The following is a 24,981-nucleotide window of genomic DNA, read 5'->3' as shown; positions in this document are numbered from 1 at the left end:
GGGGCAAAGGCCTGCGTAAGCATCAAGTTCTCCTGATGTGGTTTGTGAAGAAAATCACGGTAACTGTGAATTTTTAGCCTGGCTTTTAACGGGTCCTTATAAGAAAAGGAGAAATGTGCATTACGCTGTTTGGAATAGCCTGGCAAAGTGAAACAGAACAGATCCACTTCCTCCTAATCCTCATGCTGCAAGTAAAGCTTAAATATTATCAAAATGCTATCAAGTCTGGTCCTTGAAAAATGAACATGTAAGTAAGGACCTAACAAGGTAATAACATGTGTGCCCTCAGATGAAGGGCTGTACCTGGAAGATCCCCATGAACCAGGCAGGATAAGCCTGGCAGAGGGCAAGCTCTTCGGATGGGATAAGTTTGTGTTGTGCTCAGGCCACAGGGGATGCCCAATCCCCCAGGCTGTGGGAAGCGTTATCGGGGACCCTTCTTCCAGCTACAGCAAGCCTTGAGTGTGGGTTTAGAAGAAGAGGGGAGCTGGTCTGGCAGCTCTGCCCAGTCCTGGGGAGCCCATGAGGGATCTGCTCTGTCCCTTGGCTGAGTTGGTTCAGTTTGCTGATTCAGTCAGGAAAACACTGCCTTTTTTTTTTTTTCCTTTCTCCTTTCTGGGTTAGTTTGTTTTTCCAGTTAGCTGTATCAGTGCAAGGGGCACAGCAGGAGTAAGAGGCTGGGAGATAGCAAGTGAGTGAATTCAGGCTATTGTTCTTAATTGTGCTTTAAATTGCTGTTCATTTGGACCACAGGGATGCCTGGCTGCCCTGTGACAATGGGGAGCCTTCCCTGCAGGACAATGAAATAAACAGCATTCCCATTGCCTCCCAAGCAAGATGGGACGCCCGTGAGTTGGAAGTGCTGTGGTGGCAGATGCCCAGCAGGATGTTTGGTTGTGTGGAGACCTCACAGCACATCCTGCTATCTGAAAGAGGCCACAGGGAAGCTGGGGAGGGACTCTTCATCAGCAATTGTAGTGACAGGACCAGGCGGAATGGGTACACTTTGAATGAGAGGTAATTTAGGTTGGATATTAGGAAGAAACTTTATTACTGTAGGGGCAGTGAGGCACTGGCACAGGCTGCACAGGGAGGTTGTGGATGTGCCATCCCTGGAACTGTTCAAGCCCAAGTGGGATACAGCCTTGACCAACCTGGTCCAGTGGGAGGCCCATGGCAGGGGGTTGGAAAAGGTCCATTCCAACCTCTTAACACTACGTCTTCATGTTGGTGTGTGCCTCAATGAGATGCTGCCAGCCTGGCAGGTCTATGTGTGGGGACTCCTGCCTTTGGGACTTCCACTGCCTCAGGGCAGAGCCCGTGGAGGCAAAAATCCCCTTGAAGGCTTTTCTTTTTTCCGGCCTAACACCGCCGTCTCCAGTAGCGGGGGCTCGCAGAGGGCTCCGGGGAGCTGCAGCTCCGGCCTTCGGAACACAGACCCGAGGCCGCCATTTTGCGCTTCCCCGAGACGCCCCCACACGCCCCCGCCCCTCGCCGCTGTCCCGCCAGTGCGCGTGCGCGGGAGGCGGGGCGGTGTGCGCGCGTGCGCGCCCCGCCCCTATATAAGGGTGGGAGCGGCCGGTGCCGGCGGCGCCGCATTGCAGGCGGATAACGAAGCGGTGATTATGGCGCGGCCGCTGATCCTCGGGCTCCTCAGCCTCCTCGGGCTCCTGGCCGCCGGTAAGCGCTGCCCTCCGCCTTTCGAGCTCCTTCCCCGTCAGCTGAGCCCCGGCGGGCTCGAGGAGAGGTTCTCTGAGCGCCCAGCGGGACGAGGGCAGCGTGGAGGGGGGAAGGCCGATCCTAATGCTGTTTGTATTCCCTCAACAGGACCCGCTCCCAGATCCGAAACAGAGGAAGCAGCGATGAGGGAGGGTGGTGGGAGTGGGGCTTTCAAGGGCGCCTTCGGGATGGCTGTGGTGGAAATGCTGTGTTTGGGGAGGGGGGGCGGGTCGCCCAAAAATAGCCCCAGGGAGAAGTGGGGAGTCCCCTTGAGGATCCGGCCATTCCCGCTGCTGGTAGGGAAATGACTTCCCGATGGCACGAATCGGGCAGCTCAGACCCCAGGTTGGTGGGGACAATTGGGAGGGACTGTTTTTCCTGCCAGCAGCGGTGTTTATCTCCGTCACTTCAGGGATAGATGGCTGCTAATCCTCTTGCAGATGGTGGGAGGTTGCCTTTGCTGTTGTGTTTTTGCATTAGGATCTCCTGCTCCATATGGAAAATTCCACTGATTCTGCTGCTCGCTGCCTCGGTACCTGTTGTTGCTGAGGTGAAAATGATGGGAAGAATAGATGATACTCTCCCTTTAGCTGTAGGATTAGAGGTTAGAACATGCGATGCTTGTGTTTTGGACATTGCAGAAGCTTGACAGAGGTATGGAAATGGCTCATAGTCTGATGAGTGGTAATACACCTTTAGGTTGTGGGGTGGAATGGCCAGAACCCCCAAAATGTAAGGATGTGATGTACACAGTTACTTGGCGAATTTTCTTCTAAATAAGATTATTTTAATCTTAGAACTTATTTGCTTACAAGTTTAACCTGCAGCATTTCTAAAAGCAACCAAGAGAAAAAGCCCAACTGGCTGTTTAAAGGCCACAGGAGTAACCAGCTGGCATAGCACAGTAAATGACGCTATGAAATTTTTCATGATTGTACTTTACTGTAGTTTTAATGTCATGAAATCATAGAATGGCCTAGGTTGGAAGGGATCTTAAAGGTCATCTAGTTCCAACCGCCTGCTGAGGACAGGGACACTTTCCCCTAGATACACTGATAATATTTAATATGCTGATACGTGGGCTGTTTAATGGATTATCTCAGACTTTTCAGTCAGGAAGCAGGAAAGCAAATGCCAGCTTTCAATCTGCATGTGTATCTGCTTTAATAGTGTCTTTTGAGTCTGCTCTACACTGGGTTAGCTGCCATCAGTTACCACTCCTGGGACTGTTTCTAAATCGCTGAAATCATTGCAGTTTCTTGTGCTTTGGAAATGAAAAGGCTTCACCTTGAAGTATCCACCAGCTTTCCCTTTAGTGTATTTAGGGAAATTGTAATGAGAAACCAGTTCAGCAATGAGAGTTTGCTTGGCCTACATGTTAAAGGCATGGTATGCAGCTGAGGGTAGCAGGAGACTAGTCAGGCCTGTTTTTCCTTAGGAAGTCGCTCTTTTAACACAAATAAACAGCTGTCTTTTTTCACCAGGGTTCTGTTATGAGTGCTAATTGCCTCACCTACCATGCAGATTTTCCTGAAGATTTTGCTGTGACTACCTGAAACACCGTTTTCGTCTGCTGAGCTCGCTAATTAGCTGTGTAAAAATTCAGCCACCCTTGTCAGATCCTAATGGAGTCACTTGGCTGCCTTACAGGCCGTGAGGGTTTTTGGTTGACCTACTTACAGAGCTTCCGTGCATCTTCCCTTTAAGGGAGATACAGAGGAATTAAAGCAGGCTGTACAGGTCCTGGCACCTCCGGACTACTGATGCGCACTCTGATTATTCCGTGTCTTTGAGGCCAGGGAAGGAGGAGGAAGGCTGGCTGTGCTGTTAAAGTGGGACTCAGTTTCTCTTTAACTGAATATTTCCCCCCTTTTCCTAAATTAAGTTAAGCTGGGAGTGGAAGGTAAAAACTTTGAGGATATGATTTTTTCCACATCCACCCTCCCCTAAAATAGTAGACTTAAAACCTTGTAAGGAAGGAAGATTCAAGTTAATGTGTATTTTCTCTAGGAAACACTGGTCAGAACATCTGGGGACAGGAAATTTGTGAGTTAGCCTGTCTTGGATTTTCTTGAGGATGTGAATAAAGCAGATAATTGGACCGTGTTCTGTAGTTTGCAGGCTTGTTCTGCTATCAGTATGGTTTCTAACAAAGAAAGCCAGGCTGCAGCCCACTGCTGCAGATTAAATTAGAAGAGTGGAGGGTGTCTTGTATCAGCAGTGGTGTGTCCAGCAGGACCAGGGCAGTGACTGTCCCCCTGTGCTGGACACTGCTGAGGCTTCACCTCAAATCTTGTGTCCAGTTCTGGGTCTTCACTACAAGGACACCGAGGTGCTGGAGCATGTCCAGAGAAGGGAACGGAGCTGGGGAAGGGTCTGGAGGGTTAGTCCAGTGAGGAGCAGCTGAGGGAGCTGGGAAAGGGGCTCAGCCTGGAGAAAAGGAGGCTCAGGGGGGACCTTCTCACTCTCTGCAACTCCGTGACAGGAGCAGGGAGCCAGGTGGGGGTCAGGCTCTGCTCCCGAGGAACAAGTGACAGGATGAGAGGACACAGCCTCAAGCTGTGCCAGGGGAGGTTAAGGTTGGAAATAAGGAGAGATTCCTTCTCGGAAAGGGTTGTCAGGCCCTGAAATGGGCTACCCAGGGAGGTGGTGGTGTCACCATCTTTGGAGGTATTCAAGAAACATCTGGACCTGGCACTCAGTGCTCTGGTTTGGATGACAAGGTGGTGGCTGGTCACAGGTCGAACTTGATGATTTTAGAGGTATTTTCCAACCTAAATGGGGCTGTGATTATATAAAAATAAAATCTGTGTTTTGTTGGAGGAGTAACTGGATACGAGGCACTGTCAGGCCATCACATACCGTAGCAGGTGCTTTGATAGCAAACCAGTCATGTGCCCTGTGCAAACCTACCCTTGCACAATCCCCTCCTTGTTTGCTGGGGAGGTATAAATAGAAAGGGTTGCTGTTGGTTGTGTCTGGAGGAGCTGAGCCAGCCGTTCTGCCTGCTTCCAGTCACGCTGGGCTGAGTGCTCCATTGGAGCCGCAGAGCTGCCTGAGCCCAGTGCGGCCTTTCTGCACTCCTGATTTGTGCTGTTTGTGCACCAGAAAGGAGCTGTTCTGGGAGCCTCCGAACACCGAGATGATGTGGAGGCTGGAGCAAGAGAGAGGGAGCTTGTCAGCAAAACTGGATCTGTCACCTGATGTCAGCTGAAGCTTCCCAGGAGGCTGGACTGTGCTATTTCAGGGAAGGCTTTTCTGGTATAAAGTGCAGGGACATTTTGATTTTGTATCTGTGGGGGAAGCAGGACCAATTACTGCTGCTTGCCATGGGTTTTTGTTTCAGTATCTCATGTAGATCTGATTCTTCAGAGCAGGTTGGGGCAACGCCTTAGAACTCTGTGACATAAAAAGAGAGAATTTATTTTTTCTGAAAGGATTTACTCACTTTGTTTTATTTTTTTTCTTTATGGAGCAGCTTTTAAATGCAATTCATTTGCTGCTATTAAAATATCAGAGTTGCTTTTGCAATTTAAAAAGGCTACGTTGACGTGTGTGTATATATTTCAGGGCAGTGCCTCTATGTATATGGTCATGGGGCAGTGTTTGGTTTCAGCTGCTAGATAGCAGATTTTCCCAGTCTTTGTGCTGTGGATATGTTTGTCTGGTGAAAAGGGGCTGTTAAATACAGGATTGCTGCAGAGACTCACATGAAATCTGTCCCCTGCGTCCCTGCAAAAAACCCTCAGAACAAAAGCAGAAAGAATGGAGATGGACAACAAGTATGCCCAAAACATTTTTGTGTATTTCTTCAGGGATCTGCTGCTACTCGTAACTTCTTGGGAATATCTTAGCATACTGTATGGGACCACTTACTCCTGATGACTACCAGGTGCCCTAGAACATCCACTTCTCTTCTGGATTCTGCTGTAGAAAATCTCAGGCAGAAGTCAGGCCTTGCTTGGCAACATATGGCCAACTTGGAGATTATTCTCTTGCAACCTTTGTAGTTACCTGGGACAATTCACTGGGCCAGTAGAGGTGATTTTACTGTCCCACCTCATCCAGTTCTCTGCTCTCTGTAACTTCATTGTGATTGCTTGTACCTACACAAACTGCTTCTCTTGCCATGCTTCTGGTGAGGGAAGCAAGGGAGCACCTGAGGTAGAGGCAGTGTCCCAAAATGAGAATGAGCTCCCCACTTTGGGGAAGACCCTGGTTGTGGTGTTAACTCCAAATTAATTTCTTGCCCATCACTCTAGTTAGAAATGTTTCAGGCTTGGCTTTTTGTCAGTAGATACTGGACAGGAAGACTCATTTTTAACTGGAATGCTGGTAACACTAGCCACATTTCCTCCAGTTTTTCTTCAAATTGCCTGTAATCCCTCAAATGTTATGGTCACTTTTACTGCCTCATTAATCCAGACGCATAGAGTAGCCCTTTGGCAAGAGTCACTGGTGTGTGATGCAGTTATGACTTCTGAAGTTTTACTATTAACTGACCAGAGAGGCTGTGGAGTATTGGGCCCTTCAGATAACTTTACGTTGGGGTCACTCCTTCACTTCTTGACACTTTGTAAGCTTCGGTGAAGAGAGGTTGATCCCTCTTGACTTCTTTAACTTAAACACGCTTTGCTTTTGCAAGTATCAAAGGACATGGGGAAAAGTCAGTAATTAACAGAACACAGATGGCAGAGGCTGATGCATTCACTTGGTCTGTGGTGTCTCTGGGAGATAATGAACGACTTTTTTTAACATTGCAAGTAGGACAGCCTGAGAATAACATCCCTCCTGATGAATAGGTTAATACACTTGGACAAGTTGGACTGTCACAAAAGCATAAGAGTTGACAACACCCCAAATGATCTTCACATTTTACTTCAATCCATTGAGTTGAATAGCAGCTCAGCACTTTCCTTGAGGTTTTTTTTTCCAAATTACAGGTTAATTTGTCTGTAACCAAGGGTTTTTCTAGCAGTTTGGTTTGGAGGAGGCTGGAGTCTTCAGGTTGAATTTCTCTGTGTTCTGGATGGTAGTTTTCTAGTTCATCCTTTGGCTCTTTAAGGTGTCTGGTCTGGGTCCTTAGAATCCCTGTTGACTGATGCATATATAAGGTGTTAACTTTAAGTCTCATTTGTAGCTTCAGGGCAGCTTTGGAGGGGATTTCTTAGGATGTTTTTCTGAGAATCTAAGGGAAAAAATTCTGACTGGCTCTCCGTGGAAGAAGAGTGACACAAATGCTTGAGGGAAGGGAAGGTGTTTTCCAAGAAAGGTAATTGCCTAGCAGTTTTCCTGTAGCTGTCCTTGCAGAATGATAATCCAGACATTATAAGCTTCCTTTTAGGTCCCTGTTTCCTGGAGAGGAGTGGAGAACTGAGCTGTGCTTTCACATGCAAAGCTCTATAAGCCAAGTGGAAAAGGTGATATTTTCTGAGGGTCCATCACCTCTACTTCTCAAATTTGTGTCTGTGTGTTAGGATAAACTTGGTAAAGCAAAGGCTGTTTTTCCTTAAATTGAAGAAGCTACATCTGAAGTGGTTCAAGCAGGGAGAAACCAGTGAAAAAGACAAGTAAAGAAACACCTTGGCCTTCACAGATAAACTTGTTTGATGCTCTAAAATTACTGGCTTGCAAGAACTTCAGGAAACGGGGGACAGGTCTTGGTGGGCATGACATGTGACTGTTGAGAGCTAATCTACAGAGAAAGGAGAAATCTATTAAAAAATAGATGACCTTAGATAAGGAAGAATATATAAAATAGAGATGCTAGAGATAACAAAGGAAGTAATTCCTTTGGGTTTTTCCATCAAGCATTGAGAACTCTGTGAGGTAACTGATGGTGCTTTGCTTTCTCTTGGGTTGCTGCTGTGCTGGGGATGTGACGTACCATGTTAAGGTATTGCTCCTTTTGTAGCTAAGGCTATTTGGAGGGAAAAGTTAAAACTCAAAACTATTTGTTCTGAGGCAGCACAAGGTCTTAACACACTTCACTGGCATGTTTGCTTTTGTTGTAATATAAGTTAATATAGGAGGGAAAAATTCTGTTTCATAGTTTAATAGGAGAACAAGCTAAAAGGGGAAAAAGTGGTAAAGAGTAAAGAGTTTCCAGCTATTCTTTTCTGAATCTGCAAGATCTGAATTAATGCTGCCTTTTTTTAGCTTTGTTTTTCCCAGAATGTTCAGAAAAGGAGGGTGGATTTTGTTGCAATGAAGGTGCATCCTTTCATATTAGATACAATATTTCAAACAAAAGTACTTCCACGTAATACAGAACAAACTAATAAAAGTTTAACTGACTTTGAAGTAACTGTGGAAGGTGTCAGAAAAGAAGCCGTGATTAGTGTGCATCATCTTTATTCTGTAGTTGCTCTAAAATGTGCCAACCATGTGTGGCTCTAACAAGCAGATTTGCTTAGTCACTGTGTGACTGGAAAGTTCTGTACTGAAAACATAAAATTTAGAGTTGTCTTTTCAGAAGAAAAGAACTTTGCCATGTCCTTTGCAGCAGAAAGGGCACTGCTGTTCCATCATTTTCTGTCTTCTGTAGGTAAGTTCATCTTGTAGGTTCATCCTGTGGTGTATCTGATAAAGGTTTCTTGAATCTGTTGGCTTTTTTGACAGAAAGGTCAGGAGGTATAGTGGCATTTCCTCTTGCTCTGATGTTGTGCAGGAGTGAGGACTTCAAATAATACCAGTGGGAAAGTGTTCGGAGTGCGCACTTCCATCCTAAAACAGTTTTTAGTCACTGGCTTACTTCTTCTGCCTCTTAATCCCTGTTATTTTCAAGTTCTTGTAAGATTGTATTTGGTCCTCTCTAGAGGATGGCAGATAGAATTAGTGTCCTTATTGTCAAATTTGAGGTGACTGTGTGCCCAATGCCACTGCTTTGAGCAGAATCTGAACAAAGTGTTGCTGTTTACACCCCTTCTGAGAAAATACTTCTTTTTCAGGGTGGTGAGATGTAGTGCAGGGAAACAGTGCAGTCAGAGGCATGAATAGTCAATGCACTGTCAAAAATCAATCTAATTTTAAGACTTTTTCTTTTCCTCCTTGTGAACAAGTTGGAGCATTGTGACTGTGTGAGCATCTGATACAGAAGCCCTGCAACAGGAAATTTGTGAAAGACACACAGCCAACAAAGCTGATAAGTAAAAATAAATCTGAAGCACAGTATTTTTAAAATTTTTTAAAGAAGGAACAATACATTGTTCTGAAGCTGGTACAGATCTGAAAAGTCATACAGTGACAGGATCTTAAAAGTAAAAAAGCAAACAAAACCAGAGAGCTCACTAAGAGCCTGATCAAACCAGTGCAAGTGACAGCATGAATGCCTCCATTTGGTTTTTAACACTCTCCTAAATCAAGAGTTTGATAAACTGCTTGGAATAACTATTACTGGAGTTGTATAGTTCAGTTTTGTAGTCTATAGTATGCTTCAATGTGGGGGGGGGGGGGGGTAATTGTCTTTTGATAAAGACATACGTTAAAAGCTGTACTTGTAAACAGTTGGGAACCCTTAATTCCACTGTTTAAAGTCCAAGTCTTGATTGACTTTATTCAGAGCTCGGCTCTGCCTTCCAGAGCCTTCCTACCACTGTTCAATGCCAGTATCTGAAAGGGAAGAATAACTTTCCCTCAACCAAGTGTATTCTTGTTAATTGTCACTCTGCCAGAGCTGACAGCTCTTTGGCTGGCCAGTCTGACTTTGAAAATTAACTATTCTTAGTGCTTGCAGATCAATAATGCTGGAATTTAGAATAGACTGTAAATACTTTGCTAACCATACGTTATTAGAAGCTTTGAAGTCTTACTCGTGCATTCTCCCAAGCAATACCAGTGTACTGTACTGCTCAAGAATAATATGCAATGAAGGCTTTTGGCTGGGAAGAGAGGGTGGCAAGCATCAAGCTCTTGTGTAAAAGATTAGGCGTGCAAAGCACATTTTTCTTAAAATGAATGGGTCATTCCTCTGAAATCCAGTATAAACAGGCTTTATAAATCAACAGCTGAGAAGGCTACAGAATGCCACCTATAAAGCAGTGTTTCTCTGGCTGTTTGATGAGTGGTGGCCATGTACCTTCTAGATGCACTGGTAATTCAGCTTTAAATCAATCCTCTAACTGCCTAGAACAAGACATGAGAAATGGAAAAGTGATTATTCATCTGTTGTAACCTTATTAGAAGCTTCACAGGAATGAAACAGCTTAAATCCTGCCTCGTGGTGGACAATGTAATTTGCCAGGGTTTTGTAATGTGTGTTGATGTAAAGATAACAACACCTGTACAGCTAATAGGTTTGAACAGGTTTGGTTTATATTTTGTTTTGTTTTGGTTTTTTTTAATTTTTATATACTTTGGCAGCTGTGCCTTGTAGGCTTGGATCATGGTGGGTTTCTTTGGAACCTGTCTGCTGGAGCCTTTCAGGAGTTGTTTCTTGATTGGTTAGTACAATGTAGGGCATTGTCTCCTGAAGATACAGAGCTTACTGACAGATAGGATGGTTTCAGAAACTGGTAGAAATTGGGTGTCAGGTCCAGACAGCATAATTAAAAAAAAGAAGCTTGGAAAGTCAGTGAAAATGTGCATTTGACTCACTTGTCCTACTGATTACTCATAGTGCAGATATTTTACAATTCTTTACCAGGACTGTCCAGTAAAGGTGTGCTGTGTCTTAGCTGTAAACTTTATAGGTTGCAGGGCAGTCCCACATGGGATGGGAGGTAATGTCCAAAAAAGGACTGGTACATTTTTTCACCCCCACAGATTTTTCTGTACACAGTTGAAGGCCTGACCAAGAGAAAAAAAGGAAGTGTAAGTACGTTTAGTAGGTTTGATAACTATGATAGAACATTCCTTAAGAGCATTCTTAAAGCTTTCTGTTTATGGTCAGTGTTTTGGTCTGTACCTGCTCGTAAGTCTTCCATGCAATATGCACATTGTTGTGGCTCCTAATCTAATTTCTGTCCTCACTCTCTAACTTGCTGTGTGAGAACAGGATGGTTCATGTGGGAGGAGGAATGCAGACAGCAATTGCAAGCTGGTTCAGAGTTGAAGTGACAGTAGGACAGGAGAACAGGGAGGTTGTAGCTTTGGGAATCAGCTGAGGAATAGATTTCTGTAATGAGCAGTTTTTCTGTTTCAAGTCATCTGGTAGTTCTTGTGTGCTAAGCAAAGTGAGGTTTTCTATTTTGGGATTTTAAAAATTTTTTTACGAAAGGTGGATGATGGGGGAAGGTACTGCTGAGGTGCTGAGACTTGGGCACTTCATGAGGGAAGTTCAACTGTTGTGGCTTTTCTAGTTTTTTTTTCTTTGAATCTCTAATCAGAGTTTGGGATGCGTAAAAAATTGCTGGACTGAAATGTGCTTAAAAAGATTAATAAACAGGTGGTTGTACTGCTTGCTTTGCAGTGGGAATCATCCAAGCACGCAGCTGGAAAGGTTGATTCTGTTTCTCTCTCTGGCAGCCGTGGCAAGCCCTGTTCTGTGGCAGAAGGAATGCGTGAAGGGGCCGGAGGTGTGGTGCCAGAGCATTCGCACCGCGTCACAGTGCGGGGCGGTGAAACACTGCCAGCAGAATGTCTGGAACAAGCCTGCTGTGGTAAGTGTCAACCTCTGAGACCTCCCAGGCCCACCTGGGGCTGAGGTGGCTGGTTTCCATATGCTGAGGAAGATTTCTCAAAGCCTCTGATTGGAGTTAAGTGCTACATCTGACTCTGTCATTTGGGTGCTAGATAAAGGTTGCTTTTCACTGCTCTGTCTTGCACAACTTGTCTGCTGACTTCTCCCGTGACCTGTTGTACAATCACCCAGCAATGTATGGAATGGAGCTTGTGGATTTCACTTGTTCCTCTTTATTGCTGGCTCCTAATTCATAGGAATCTTTTCCGAACTTGAGCAATTATTATGAAAAAAGCTGTGTATTTCTTTAGGTCTTTCTCAAAGGTTACAATTCCCAGAAAGATGCAGCATATGCTAAATTATGAAAGTCATGACAGTAAATAGTAGTACCAATATTACATTTAGTGCAGCTTTTCAAGTTGCATTTGCACTAAATGTGAGGGCTGCTTTACTAGATGTAGCTGTAGTTTGGGTATTGTTTCACAGTTTTCTAGGGGAGAAAAAGGTGTTTTACTCACAGATGCATTCAGTCCACATTGGCTGTGTCTGTGCAGAGGTACTTCAGTTTAAGGAAAAACAGGGGAAGGGAGGAATGTCAGAGCACCATTACAATGATTGAAGCTGCCTGAAATGTTCTAAGATTACTAGCAAGTATGAATGCACTGAAGAAAATGGTAAAAGAAGAAGGTGTCTTGGGGCAATCAACTATATTATACTTCAAGGGACTGGGACAAGGTGAAATGAGCAAGTGGTAGCATGCCAGCTTTTTCATACAGTGTTGGTTTACTGAAGAAACTGGAGCTAGACATCTAGACATGCTTGAAATAGCCTCACTCTTTGTTTAAAAATACCTTTTCGCACCCTGGCCTCAACCAGTATTTCTTCCTTAACTTAATTCCAAATCTGTTTGTTCTTTTTGTTGTTCTTTTCAGTTGTTCACACACTGCTCTTACAGGCAGTTAATTCTTTCTCCAAGTAACTCTCTGCTTTGCTCTCCAGAGCAGTATTCCCTGTGACTTGTGTAAGGAGCTTGTGACGGTGGCTGGCAAGGTTTTGAAGGATAATGGCACTGAGGTAAGCAGAGCTCCTTTTCTCCTCACCCCAAAACACTATTTGGTTTCAAGATCTCGTGGTGAGGGGGTGGAAGAGTAGTCAGTTTTCCTAACATAAGCAGCAGATGTTGAAAGTGCATGAGGAAAAGGCTTTTAAACAGCCTTTATTGGTTTAGAAATTAGCACATTCTAGAGCCTCCCATGCCTTAACACATCTGTGATTGACTGTAGATGCTTAATAAAATTGTTCTTGTGCCAGTGGGGCAGCAGTCTTAAAAGATAGGGCACTGCAGTCTGTAGGAGTGAGTGGTTAACCAAGTGAGTAAACCAAGTGGCCTTAATTTTGTTTTCTGAGCACTGCTTCCCTTTTTCTTTTGTCAACTTGTGAGTTCTTTGGATAAACAAGTCACAGTCCCATGAGCCCATAAGTTCACTTTCTGCTCTTAAATGTGAATGTTTGGTTCTGGTGAGGCTGGACTGCGCAGGCCACACAAGCAGTGTTACATGTTTTTGCTGTGGCAGGGTCTCATTGAAGGTCCAGAACTGGGGAAGATATGTCTATAGTGTAGAACCTCATTTTAGTTTCGCTTGTTCCTACCTGGACCTACCTGAATCTGAGGAGCTAGTTTCAGGCTTTGTATTGAGCATTTTGGGAATGGAAGGAGCATTTGAGAGAGAGATTATCTATCTATGCTCACCGCGTCTTTCATAGGACGAGATCCGCTCTTACTTGGAAAAGACGTGCGAGTTTCTTCCTGACCCAGGCCTGGTCTCTGAGTGCAAAGAAATTGTGGATTCCTACCTTCCAGTTATCATGGATATGATCAAGGAAGAGCTTGTAAGTAGATAACAATTTTCAGCTGTTGGTATTAAAAGTTGTGCTCCTGTTGATGCCCAAATTTCTCTTCTGTGTAGGATTGTGCATATGATCTTTCAATCCTGTGTGGATCACTGGTAGTATTAGTTTGAAGCCTGCTTCCTTGCTGTGAAATGTTTTCCCTGTCTTACCATGTTTCAGCTGAATGACTCTCTACTCTGAGCTTTAAAAGTGGCATCAGTTTGGAGCTTTATGTGTGTATCTTGTCTCCCCTAGGATAAACCTGAGGTTGTGTGCAGTGCCCTCGCTCTGTGCCAGTCCCTTCAGAAGCACCTTGCAGCAATGAAGCTCCAGAAGCAGCTCCAGACCAATAAGATCCCAGAGCTGGATTTCTCTGAACTGGCATCCCCATTCATGGCTAACGTGCCTCTTCTCCTTTACCCTCAGGACAAGCCCAAGCAGAAGCTTAAGGTAAGGGTGCCAGGGCTGTTCCAGTGTGGACCATATGTATAATCTCGGATTAAGTTCTACAGTCTGTAAAGGCAAGTCTTGTGCTGTGCTGTTGCTATCCAGGACTGTGGTAATCAAGCAGGTCTTGCTGGAAACAATTTCTTCTGAGAGAAAGCTTGGCACCAGGGTTCAAAGGAAGAACAACTCTTCTCATATTTTGAGCAACCTGCTAGCTGTGCCCCTCAGGGGATGCATTTGTCTCTGAATGTAGAGGTGACAGACTGGATTGGAAAAGAGCAAATAGTTGACAAAGGGGGAATAGATGAGGCAATGAACTTGGGTGCAGAGGCTGAGTGTTGACAGCGAGCCGAGCCGGGGTGTGGGAGTTGAGCAGTGACTGGATTGAGAACAATGCTGCTGTGGGTGGAGCAGGTAAGAACTATGCTGGATTTAGAAACCTCCCCACTGTGGTCTGTAACAAAACCAAGAGATTTGAAGATTGGGTATCTTAACTGTTATCTCTACTTTGAAGCCAGGTAGGTACCTAATCTCCATCTAGTGGCTGGTGCACACACCAGCAGTAGCTTGTCTCCCTACTAGCTCAAGCTTCAAAGTATTCTACAGGGTGTTTATTAAGGTTTGCATATTGCTCAGAATAGCTTGTAAAACTTGGTAGTAACAGAAGCATCTAAAACATGTCATGTGAAGTTACGTCAACTTCAGTTTCCTTTCACTCTTTGTCCAGGCGAGTGGGGATGTGTGCCAAGATTGCATTCAGCTGGTCACTGATGTTCAGGAAGCTGTGAAGACAAACTCCTCTTTTGTAAAGTCTTTGGTTGCTCATGCCAAGGAGGAGTGTGACCGTTTGGGACCAGGGATGTCCGATATGGTAAACTGTCCTTTTTTGTTGAAAAATTCTGTTCCGGTAAGCAAACATAAAATAGTTTGCTCAGTGCCTTAATCCCCTGATCATATTCTCTATTTGATATCACAAAGGAGACTCTGATGCATGTGTTAACACAGTAGAACAATAACACTAAAATTGTAAACTTAATGGTCAGGAAAGTTGGGTGGGGTGTGTGGGACTGGAGAGGAGGAGAAAGACTCCAGATTGCTTTTAGCCATTAAAGGCCTTTTTCACAAAAATGGTCTGGCTGGGTAATGTGGTCGTATCAATGAGGGGGAGGGCTCTTTGACCTGAGAGGAAGAGAAAAGGCTAAGCAGTTAACTGTGCAGCAGTTTAGTAACCTGCAATGCCATTTTGTATTTGGGACAAGCTCTGAAAGACCTGTTGTTATGAAGTAGAACAGGTAAATTAATACCTTGAGATATATTAAAAAATTCTAGATGAACTCTACAGCATGAGTGGTTTGATAGTCACAAGACTTTCTTTTCCCAATTCCTGCAGTGCAAGACCTACATCTCTGAGTATTCTGACTTGGCCATCCAGATGATGATGCACATGGTAAGATCAGCAGAGTGTAATATTTGCTCTCAATTAATTTTTCTGGCTTATGTAGCTGGCTTCTTTGGGAACAGGAAACATGCACTGCAGTAAAACTTTGGGGAGAGCCCTTGCTCTGTAAGTCTTGGTGTTAATGCTTTGAACTTGGTGTTTGAATAATAATTTCAGTTTCAAGATGCTTTCTTCAGCACTTTTCTTTCCATTTTATAACCACTTCTGCACTGCAAAAGGCACTCTAATCCTTTGAAATGTGAAGATACATTACACATGTTCCTTTATATTCTTTTATCTCAGTCCTGTACTTACATCACTTCCCCCTCCCCCAGATACTGTGTTAAGGATATTAGAGTTGTCTTTGTCACAGTTTTGCAAAATTGGCTCACGTGTTAGAGATAAGGTGTCTCCTGGAAGCAAGGCTAAACATCCTTCTGGAATTGCTGTCTCAGGGCTCCTGCTCTCTGGGCTCTTGGCAGGAGCCATGCAAAGTGAGTGGTACCTTCTGCAGCAACATGCATTTACCTCTGACCACCTCGATAGCACCTCTTTATCCAGAGAGCTGAGGGCCTTTAAAAAAAAGAGCTTAGCCTTTCCTTAGAGAATGCAGTCCCTAGATGCCACAGGTGACACAACAAATTACAGGTGAGTTTCTGAGTAGAATATGTGGCTGACTTGAACCTGAAGTTGGCAACATAGTGGCCTTTTTTTGTTTCCAGTTGCTAAAGGCTACTTAGAAGCTCATTGTGTTTCTTAAACATTCTGGGGGGAAGTCAATCTTTGTTCCAGCAGCACTAAGTTTCTCATTTTAAGCATTGCAGTGCAGTGTGTTGTTAATACCTGAAACTGGAATATGACTACACCTTGTATGCATCTAAGTGTTGTCCAGCCTCTTCAGAGGTAGTCTTGCCCACAATGCCTTAATAACTGCAAATGAATAATGCTGGTTAGCACTGTGCAATTAAATGTGAGTTGCTCTAGCTGAGGATCTTTGGGGTGGGGACTGTGTCATATTCCATTATCTTCGTGGAAAGAATTTATGCAGTTCCAAGTGCTTGACATGTTTTTTTCTCTTAACTGTTATCTTAATTTCTCCTTTCTTCCTCTGTCTCCAATCTCCCCTGTCAACAGAAGGATCAGGTAGGTGAGCAACTTGCCTGTGGTGGTAGCCTGCTTGTAGTTCACCCTTTGCTCTTAAAGAGCTTGTGGTTCACTTCTTGCTCTCTTAGCTGTACACATGGTGTGATTGTACTCAGTGCTGACAGATACAAGGGATATTTATGTGATTAAAACAGAGAAAGACTATAGGCTTCATCCAGTGCATCAGTCCTACTTCCAGCTCCAGATACCACTTTGTGCTACTAAGATTTCAACTTGATTATGCCTAGGCCAGTAGACCAGAAAATATCCTCCCTCTTATAGAAGAAGGATAGATGTGGAAAAAGCATGCCAGTGGCTCCTGTCAGCTGCTGGTTTGAAGTCTGGGCTCAAAAGGGCTTGGAGCAAAGCTGTCCCCAGGTCTTTCCTTGGTTAACCTTTAAATCCAGAACAGTGGTATAGATGTTTGAAGTATATGAATTGAAAAGATGAAGGCTTCCTAGAGCAATTTGGGCTTTTAATTTAACCTGTCCTGTGAGACCTTGTGTCTGTCATGTCTCTGTGAGAGAACATGTGTGTATGCGGGTGTTGCTGTAACATTAATACCTGGAACTGCTTCTGACAATGCATGAACCAAAGGGCTTGATTTAGGGGTGCTGCCTGGAGTAGTCTGAAGCAGCACAGTATCTCTGGTGTGCTGCTTTTGCCTGTGCATGAGATTGTGGCATGATATATTAATATTAACTCTAGGATAAGCCTCTGCTGTAAGAAGCTTGTGACAGGTGAGATGTGATCTTCTAATTACCTATAGGACCAAGGGTGTCTTTTTCTAGCTTAAGTAGACTTTAGGTGGGAAAATTCAAGTTTTGTGTCTCTCTCACTTTGCGTATCCTCCTTAGAGCAGTTTGCCTCATATCTGGCATTTCTTTGTGCATTTAGTAATGTATGTTTCAAAAAAGAAGTGCATGAGGAGTGTGTTTCTTTGAGAAAGACTTAGCCTTTCTAAAGACTGATACTGTTTGCTCTTTTCTCTTACTGTGAGAAGAACATGTGAAGTTCAGTTGTTGCAGTACAAATGGTTAGGCTTGAGTTTTAACGAGCTCAACTTTTGTTTCTTGTAGGCTGTGTTCAGTAATGCAAGAAACTGTTTCTGTTTGCAGAATGTGATGTTTCTGGCAGCTTTAAAGAAGGTAGTTTGTGGATGAGGAAAGAGGTTCTTTCTTCTTAGGCATTTCTTTCAGCTTTTGGGTGAACTCTGAAGTCAGGATAATTGACGTCTCCTGTGATTACTTAAAGCTGGGGAGCAGCTTTGTGGATGCAGGTCTGATGTGATGCTGCTGGTGGCCTGTTTTGGTGTTGGTAGCTCTTAAGTCAGCTCCTTTCAAAGGGTGTGGGTAGTGTGGCTCATGGGACGTGGATTTTTAAATGGGGGTTTTAACCTCTTCCTCTTTAACAGGAACCGCTAAATTTCATCCAGTAGCTGTCCTGCCTATAACCTTACCAAATGCTTTGGCAATACTTGAAGTAGAAGTAGTCATGAAACTTCTAGTTGTGTTGGAGCCTTTTAAAATTTAGAGCCCTGCTCACAGGCTCTGTAGAAAGGGCAGAGACTTCTAGACTTTTAAAAATTCCTTGTACATCTCTTTTCAGCAACCAAAGGACATTTGTGCCATGGTTGGGTTCTGTTCTTCTGTGAAATCTGTTCCCCTTCAGCCTCTGGTACCAGCTCACGTGGTTCATGAGGTGAAAATGGAAACTGTGGAGGTAAGATGGGGTTTTTGTACTTTGCTTTCCTTTTTGCTTTAGTGTAACAAACTCAGTGAAACAGAAAAAGATGAGCTTTTATGCACAGAATAATCCAAGTCTTCCTGCATATAAATTCCTGGCCTTTTCTTGTTTCTGATCCTGATTTGTGAAGTTGGAAAGCTGATGATTTGTTTCAAAACCAAAGCTACAAGGTAATGCTTCAGGATTGAAAGGGGAACTCTTGTTCCAGCAGTTCTGAGTGACACCTTAAATGTAAATTCTTAGTTTGAGTTTTGCTCTTTGTTTGGAGTAATACTTTGATCACTTTTAAAAATGGGGCAGCACTCTCTATATGCAGATGGGTGATCAGGGTCAGAATGCTGAAGCTCTTGAGTTTGAAGAAGCGCCTTGTCTTCTCCAAAGTTTTTTTTGTGAACAGGAGGGTGTCTCAATTCTAGGAAATGTTGTCCTCCATTAAGGTATTGTAAAAACCACTATATATTTCCCTTGATTTCTGTCTCTGTGGGATTGCTTATTTCTTTGTGTCTACTAAATTCAACTCCTTATATAGCCTGGGGGTTGTAGTCTTGAAATTGGTCATACAAAAGGCCTGTTCATTCAGACAGGCTTTTTGCTGAGACCTTTGAGGCTGGCTTTGGGTTCTGTGTGACCTTTTGAATACAGCCCAAACTGAGCAGTTAGGTGAATGCTGTTAGGAATTGTCCCTGTCAAGTGGGGTCCATTGCTGATGTATTGTTTGTGTATTTCTTCTGTGTATTCAGAAAGCCGTAGTTCAAGAGAAGACTTTTTCTCTGTGTGAAATCTGTGAGACCATGGTGAAAGAAGTGACTGGCCTCTTGGAGAGCAACAAGACAGAGGTGTGTTGAGTTGGTGGGCATGGTACGCCTTCCTAGGCTTTGGCTGATATGGGGCCATACTGAAGGGGGAAGGAAAGTTAATTTTATTGCCTGTTTTCACAACAGCAAAATTTCTGTCCTGGGTGGGACAAAAAAAGATACGCTTATGAACTGAGTCAGATTTCTCTCCCTCATTTACTCCTCCTCCTCCCCTGTGCTTCAGGAGGAGATTGTGCATGAGATGGAGGTGGTCTGCCGCCTGTTCCCGGGAAGTGTCAAGGACCAGTGCAAGGACTTCATCGAGGTGTATGGCCAGGCTGTGATTGACATGCTCTTGGAGGCAACAAATCCTGAAGCTGTGTGTGCCATGCTGAAATGCTGTGCAGCTGGCAAGCTTCCCCAGCAGCCAGGTGGGTGATGAGGGGTCTGTGGTGTTCAGAATGAGCTGGTTCAGCTATGATGAGCTCTCTCTTAAGGACACTGCAGATACTGCCTCTTTTCTTCTCTTTGGGGGTACTACCCAAGCACTGATGTTTGGTTTGGTTTTTATTTGTCTCAGTTGTAGTGAAACCTGCAGGTGGCTTCTGTGATATTTGTAAGATGGTGGTGGCTTATGCAGACAAAGAGCTAGAGAAGAATGCCACGACAGCTGAAATCGAAGCGTTGCTGGAAAAAGTCTGTCACTTCCTGCCAGAGTCTGTCAGTGATCAGGTAAGGTGTTTGTGCAGGAGGCAGACTAAAAAGCCATGGTCTTGGTGGTTGGGAACTGTCCCTGTTGAGTTGTTTGGTTTGCATAGGTCCTAACAGTGACAATTATGCTTAACTTCATTTTCTGAGTGTTTTACCTGACAGTTTGTCTACATGCTAATTTTAGGTTCGTCTCTCAAGTGTGTCTGCTTCTGCTATAAATGTCCAGGTACTCCTAACAGAGGTCTCTGTGTTTGGCCAAATGCCTTGTCCGTGGCTAGAGACAAACTGTCCACAGGTGCAGCTGGGACTGGCTTGTGTCCAGCAACCTGACCCTTCACAGATTTTTCCCTTTACTAGTTAGCACCAATGCATAACAACTTCTCCTGTGCTGTAGAGCAAAGAAAAAAGGGGGAAAAGGCTTGATCTGAGGCAGCTGAATGACCTTGCTGTGTGGCAGTCTGCCTTCCAGTCAGGAAAAGGCAGATGGAGATGAACAGAAGGATGAAACACAGAATCCTGGAATGGTTTGGGTTGGAAGGGACCTTAAAGACTAATTCCAACCCCCCTGCCATAGGCAGGGACATCTTGCAGAGTATTTGGGAAAACTAGAGAGCAGCTTCTCTTGCTGGTTTTTTAACAGCCTTCTCTGCTAAAGACTGGGAGGAGTTTGGGGTGCAGGCGGTTAGGTTTGCTCAGTTCTCATCCTTGGGAGTTGGCAGTCCTTTGAATAGATGTCTGCTTTTAAGGGCCTGAATTGACTGGCTGGATTGTTGGACTAATTTGCAGTCAGGAAAAGTTTGCCTGGAAATCCTCTGAGGACAGTGGGTGGGAGCAGTTGAAGGTTTGTTGGTTTTTTTTCTCAACACTCTTCCTGTTCAGGGGATTAATGAAGTAATTGGAAGTAGGCTGCTGTAATTTCAGTGGGACACCTGTTAGACCACTGATACCAAGATTTACCTGAAAATCTTATTATGTGGCTGCTGAGTGTCAGCAAGTGGCAGCTGCTTGTAAGTTTACTGGGGATAGAATATAGAGGCTTGAAGCAGCTGTGGAGCAGCTCTTCCTGCTGTGAGGCTGTTTAATAGCTGTGGTTGGTTTATTAATTGATGCCATTCGTCTCTGCTGAGAGTGGCAGCATCTTCCTTAGCTCTGACGGTGGCCTCTCCACTAGAGGGAGAGAGGCTGTTCCTGGCAGAAAGTGCTCCTGGTACTGCCTGGTCTGAGGGAATGAATAGCTTGAGTCCAAGTGCTTAGGAGTCCTTGCTACTGTCCTGCTCAGGATGTTTGTCTCCAGCTGGTTCCATGTGCTTTCCTCTTGAGACAGGAGTGATCTCATGCTCAGAGAAGAAGCTTTGCAGTCAAAGCTTCTCCTGCTTGGTTCTTTTCCCAAAGCCTGTCCTGTTTGGTTCTTTTCCTTGTGATCCCTTCTCTCCTCATAACCTGTCTGCAGGCAGCTGCAGGCAGGTAGGAGCTAGCAAAAACAATGTAGTTGTGTGATTAGTGCCTGACTCCTTTGCCGTCTGCAGAGCTCAAGCCTCTGCTGTATCCTTGTGGAGTGTGTCCTTGGGGTGTTCGGGGTAGCATGCAGGCATGCCTGCTGCAGACCACACATTCCTCTGCTTTCAGAGGCTCCAACGGAAGAATCTCTCACCCTGTGTTTTGTTACAGTGTGTGCAGTTTGTGGAACAGTATGAACCCGTGGTTGTGCAACTCTTGGCAGAGGTGATGGATCCCACTTTTGTTTGCACTGTGAGTATTGCATTTGGTTTTATTGAGTGCAGACTCTGATACAGTCCTGCCTACTGTCCTGGGTGCCTTTCAGTGCCCAGCATGCAGAAACTCCACTGGAATCAAAATCAGCGCGCTGAATACTTAGAGCAAGCCCCTTGAGCAACGCCTGGGGCTTACTGCCTGGCCTGACTGCCAGCCTAGCACAAGGAAGGGCAGAAGGAGAGAGCTGCCAGTGGTTATCCACTGCTGAGGTTCAGTGACAGGGTGTTGTGATGTGCCCTAAGTGTGGTGGGAGGTAAAGTGACATTTCCTGAGAAAGGTCCCTCTCTAGAAGACCTGTTTTTCAAAACTTGGTATGAAGGAGTTGCAGTAACTTAATTTTCCCCTGAGTCAGGTGACAGCTTTGTGGCTGCTGGTTCAGCTGCAGGTGTGACCTCAGTGAGAGCTCCGGCAGCTCCTGCTCCTGTGCAGCTTCCACACTCACTCTCAGATGGAAGCTCATACATAAGGCTGGACTTGAGATCTCTTGGTGCAATTAGAAAGATGCTGACTGTGCTGCTCTTTTCCCAGAAACTCGGAGTCTGTGAGTCAACTAAAGAGCCTCTCCTGGGGAATGATGCCTGTGTCTGGGGTCCAGGCTACTGGTGTAAGAACATGGACACTGCTGCTCAGTGCAACGTACGTAAAGCAGGGTTCTGCCTCCAGTTTCCTATTGATCTTTGACAGCTCCTTCTGAGCTTCTTTTGGCTTCTACCACACTGTGAAGTGGATGAATTCCAGTTGAAAAAATAACCAAATGGGTACTAGTTTGATTAAAAGGTGTCTCATAGCTCTTAGCTTTCCTCTTCTTTTTGTATCCCCCACCTGTCTGCTAGTATTTCAGAATCTATAGTAAGGCACAGTGTCAGCTTTATATTTAGTTAGTGTTCCTGCAGCCAACAGACCATGTCACAATCTCTCATCAGGCTCTAAAAATTGGCTTCCAGTATTGCTTTTTCTGCCAGGCCTTAATGGCTAAGGGTCATCAGCCTTTTCTGAAAGCTCCTGGCTGGTGGGACCAAGGATGTTATTTATTCTAGTCCTCTTTGAAATCACTTACTTTAAGAAAAACATATTTACTCCCAAGATCTTGGCTCAGGATAAGGTGTTGAACTGCTTGTTTGCAAACTGGCTTTTTTCCACTAATATCAGCTGTTTCTTCCCCTTTAGGCTGTTGATCACTGCAAACGTCATGTGTGGAACTAGAAGAAGAATTTCCAGTTCTGAAGGTTTGCCATGGCTCTTAGGAAATGTGGGCTGAGGTTGGCAGAGAGCTGTATCTCACCTGTCCCTCCTCTCTGCTTCATTAACAATTTGACCTTCAAGTTCCTTTGTTGTAACTCTTCTGTAGCAGTGCTGCTGTTGAAGGATCAGATCTTCATCGTTGACTTAACAAAGATATTCCCGATTGTACAGTTTAACTCATTATGCTCCTAAAAATAGTCAGTGTGTTGTAGATTTTTTTTTTTTTTTTTTAATTGGTAGGCTGAAGTGGTTTTTTTATGTGCTGGGAACAATGACAGAGATGACGACATGAGACAAGGCTCTTATATTTTAATTTTAAAAAAAGAACAAGGTAGCAACTAAACTTTCAAATGTCTTTCTGTAGGCAGCATTGGGAAGATTTTATATGCTTTGCATTTTTAACATCTGGCTGGAATGTTTCTTTTCTGTGTATGGGAACTCTAAGGGATAATGTTGAATCTGGAAATCCTTTCAGCTGGAATTTTCAAAGCTCTACAGATGCAGAGGAGGGGGCTTTGTGTGCCCAGCTAACTTTCAAAGTAACTGGTACTTTAAAAGATGCATTTGAGTGATCACGCTTGTGGCTCATGGTGTTGTTATAGCTAAGGAAAACCCTCCCTCAGCCTTTGATCACATCCTTCTGATTTCCTTGGACTACTTGGTCTCAGCATGGGTGTTCTGCTGCCAAGCCCTGTCCAGCGGGATGTCAGTCTCCTGAAGCATGCTGGCGTACCTGAGGAATGACTCTGTTTTTTCTTATCCTAGTTGCTCAATTCTGCTTAGTCTTGCAGCTTCCCACAGGCAGCCCAGCTGGGTGCTGAGGAGGAAGCGTGAGCTGTCACTGGAAGATGGAGGAGGATCAAGTCAGCAGGAGCTGGGAATATGTCAAAGGGAGTTCAGCATTGAGGGCAGAATTTTTGGAAAAACGGGTTTTATTGTAAACTGTTCGTTCCTTGATGTGCTTTTTTTCTCACAGCATATTTCAGTCATCTGAAACTTGTGAGGTGCTGTGAGGTCTGGGGGTACCTCCCCCTGCTACCCACCCACTCTCACTGACACCCTTCTGAGTAACTGGAGGTATGAGTTGTTATCCAGAGTTCCCATTTCTGTTGGGAAGTGCAGCAAGCAGAGATGGCAGGTGGTAGGAGCACTAAAGTAGGTATTTGAAGCTCTGCTGGCACACTTGACAGCCTGCCTTTCAGACCTCTCTGAAATTCCACTGAAATGGCCTGAAATCCCAAAAAACAGCCTTCAAGGCAGACTGCTACCCTGGGAACATGGCAGGCCCTTGATGTGAAGGGTCCTTGGGAGTGAGAATCCTGCTTGTATTCCTTGGGATGGGCCTTGCATTGGGTGTGCACTTCTGATCACGTTAATCCCCACAACAGAGGCACCAAAGTAGCTCTGAGACCTTGGGAAGGAGCAGCTGGGCAGATGTGGAGCTTTGAAAATTCCAGTCCTGTTCAGAAAGATGCTGGTAACTCCTGCTGTTCCTGTGGTGTGTGGGGCATGCAGGAGCTTCCCTAACAACACTGTAGCAGCAAGTAGAGTATTTTTCCTCGGAAAACCACGGGACTGCTGGTTTTTGGTTGATCTGTGTACATGCTAAAAGCCTGGGCGGTGCTAACACATGGCAGCAGAGGTTGGTCTCTCCTGTTTCCTGAATGCTGAAGCACTCATGGCTTTAAACAAGAGGAGAAAAAAGGAAAATTTCTGCTAAAGACATAAAATACCTGCAGCTTTCTGTCCTGACAGGCTTGTGCAGTGGTTCTGGTGGTGTATCCCAGCTGGGGTAGATAGAGCAGATAGGAAATGGGCTCTGTTCTTTTGGCATCACTGCCCTGGAGGGACAGGCTGTGTTACACCACGGTACAGAGGGTGGCATGTGGTGTTTTAAACTGGATGGCGTGGATCTTTCTTGGGGGCAGGTGGAGCTGCACTGACAACTTGGCAGGTTGGGAAGGTTTTATTTTCTTGGGGTTTTTAGCAGGATTCATGCTGGTGACCTGCTGGGCAAGGCAAACCAGGGGAAGTCCTGTGCTGCTGCTGGGAGTCCCTTTAGTTTTTTCTGTTCCTGTGGACTGTGGCACCTGACCTGCTTGAGTCATGCTGGGGGGACACGTGCAGTTGCTTTCTAAAGAACATTGTCTTGATTTTTTCTTTTTTTTTTTCTTTTTTTTTTTTTTGGCACAAAAGCTTCCTTAATGAACAATAAAAACTTCTGTAAACCGGTAAGTTCTTGTGTTTCATTTTTTTCATTGGCAAAGGATCTTGTTGAGGTTCCCTGTGGCTGCAGGGCCAAGAGAAGGCACATCCCAAGGTGTCACTGGGAATCTGGGACTGAATGGATTCAGGTTCCAATTAATCTGCGTGTCCCATCAAGCCTTTGTTCTGCTCAGCATGGTTGCAGGTGGAAGAGGCTTGTCTGGGATTGCTGCTGCTCTCTTCCCTGGACAAAC

At 44.8% G+C, this 24,981-nt stretch overlaps 1 protein-coding gene across 4 annotated transcripts; it reads left to right on the top strand.

Annotated features, from left to right (window-relative positions):
* The first annotated feature begins 1,579 nt into the window (after positions 1-1,579).
* On the top strand, positions 1,580-24,757 carry LOC309575568 (prosaposin). Of its 4 annotated transcripts, XM_082286119.1 has the most exons (15): positions 1,580-1,680; positions 11,185-11,318; positions 12,338-12,412; positions 13,103-13,228; positions 13,484-13,678; positions 14,403-14,546; positions 15,066-15,122; positions 17,336-17,404; positions 17,865-17,978; positions 18,743-18,838; positions 19,041-19,227; positions 19,377-19,528; positions 21,176-21,256; positions 21,809-21,916; positions 22,448-24,757. In XM_082286119.1, exons 1-15 carry the CDS (start codon positions 1,626-1,628, stop codon positions 22,481-22,483), a joined length of 1,629 nt encoding a protein of 542 aa, XP_082142245.1. In that variant the 5' UTR covers positions 1,580-1,625; the 3' UTR covers positions 22,484-24,757. The 4 variants fall into 4 exon arrangements, with proteins under 4 accessions (XP_082142245.1, XP_082142244.1, XP_082142243.1 ...); XM_082286117.1 differs by lacking the exons at positions 1,580-1,680; positions 17,336-17,404 and adding an exon at positions 2,023-2,064 and having other exon boundaries at positions 11,129-11,318; XM_082286118.1 differs by lacking the exons at positions 17,336-17,404; positions 22,448-24,757 and having other exon boundaries at positions 21,809-21,976.
* The last annotated feature ends 224 nt before the right edge of the window (positions 24,758-24,981 follow it).

The sequence above is a fragment of the Coloeus monedula genome (genome assembly GCF_965178545.1).
Source record: "Coloeus monedula genome assembly, chromosome: 8".
Lineage (NCBI taxonomy): Eukaryota > Metazoa > Chordata > Aves > Passeriformes > Corvidae > Coloeus > Coloeus monedula.
This window is presented reverse-complemented; position numbering and strand designations above follow the sequence as displayed.

Bases quoted from the DNA above. Each gene is read 5' to 3' on its own strand.
- LOC309575568 (XM_082286119.1), top strand. From the start codon at position 1,626: ATGGCGCGGCCGCTGATCCTCGGGCTCCTCAGCCTCCTCGGGCTCCTG. The intron at 14,547-15,065 runs GTAAACTGTCCT...CAATTCCTGCAG, and splicing joins GACCAGGGATGTCCGATATG to TGCAAGACCTACATCTCTGA. The intron at 18,839-19,040 runs GTGTGTTGAGTT...CCTGTGCTTCAG, and splicing joins TGGAGAGCAACAAGACAGAG to GAGGAGATTGTGCATGAGAT.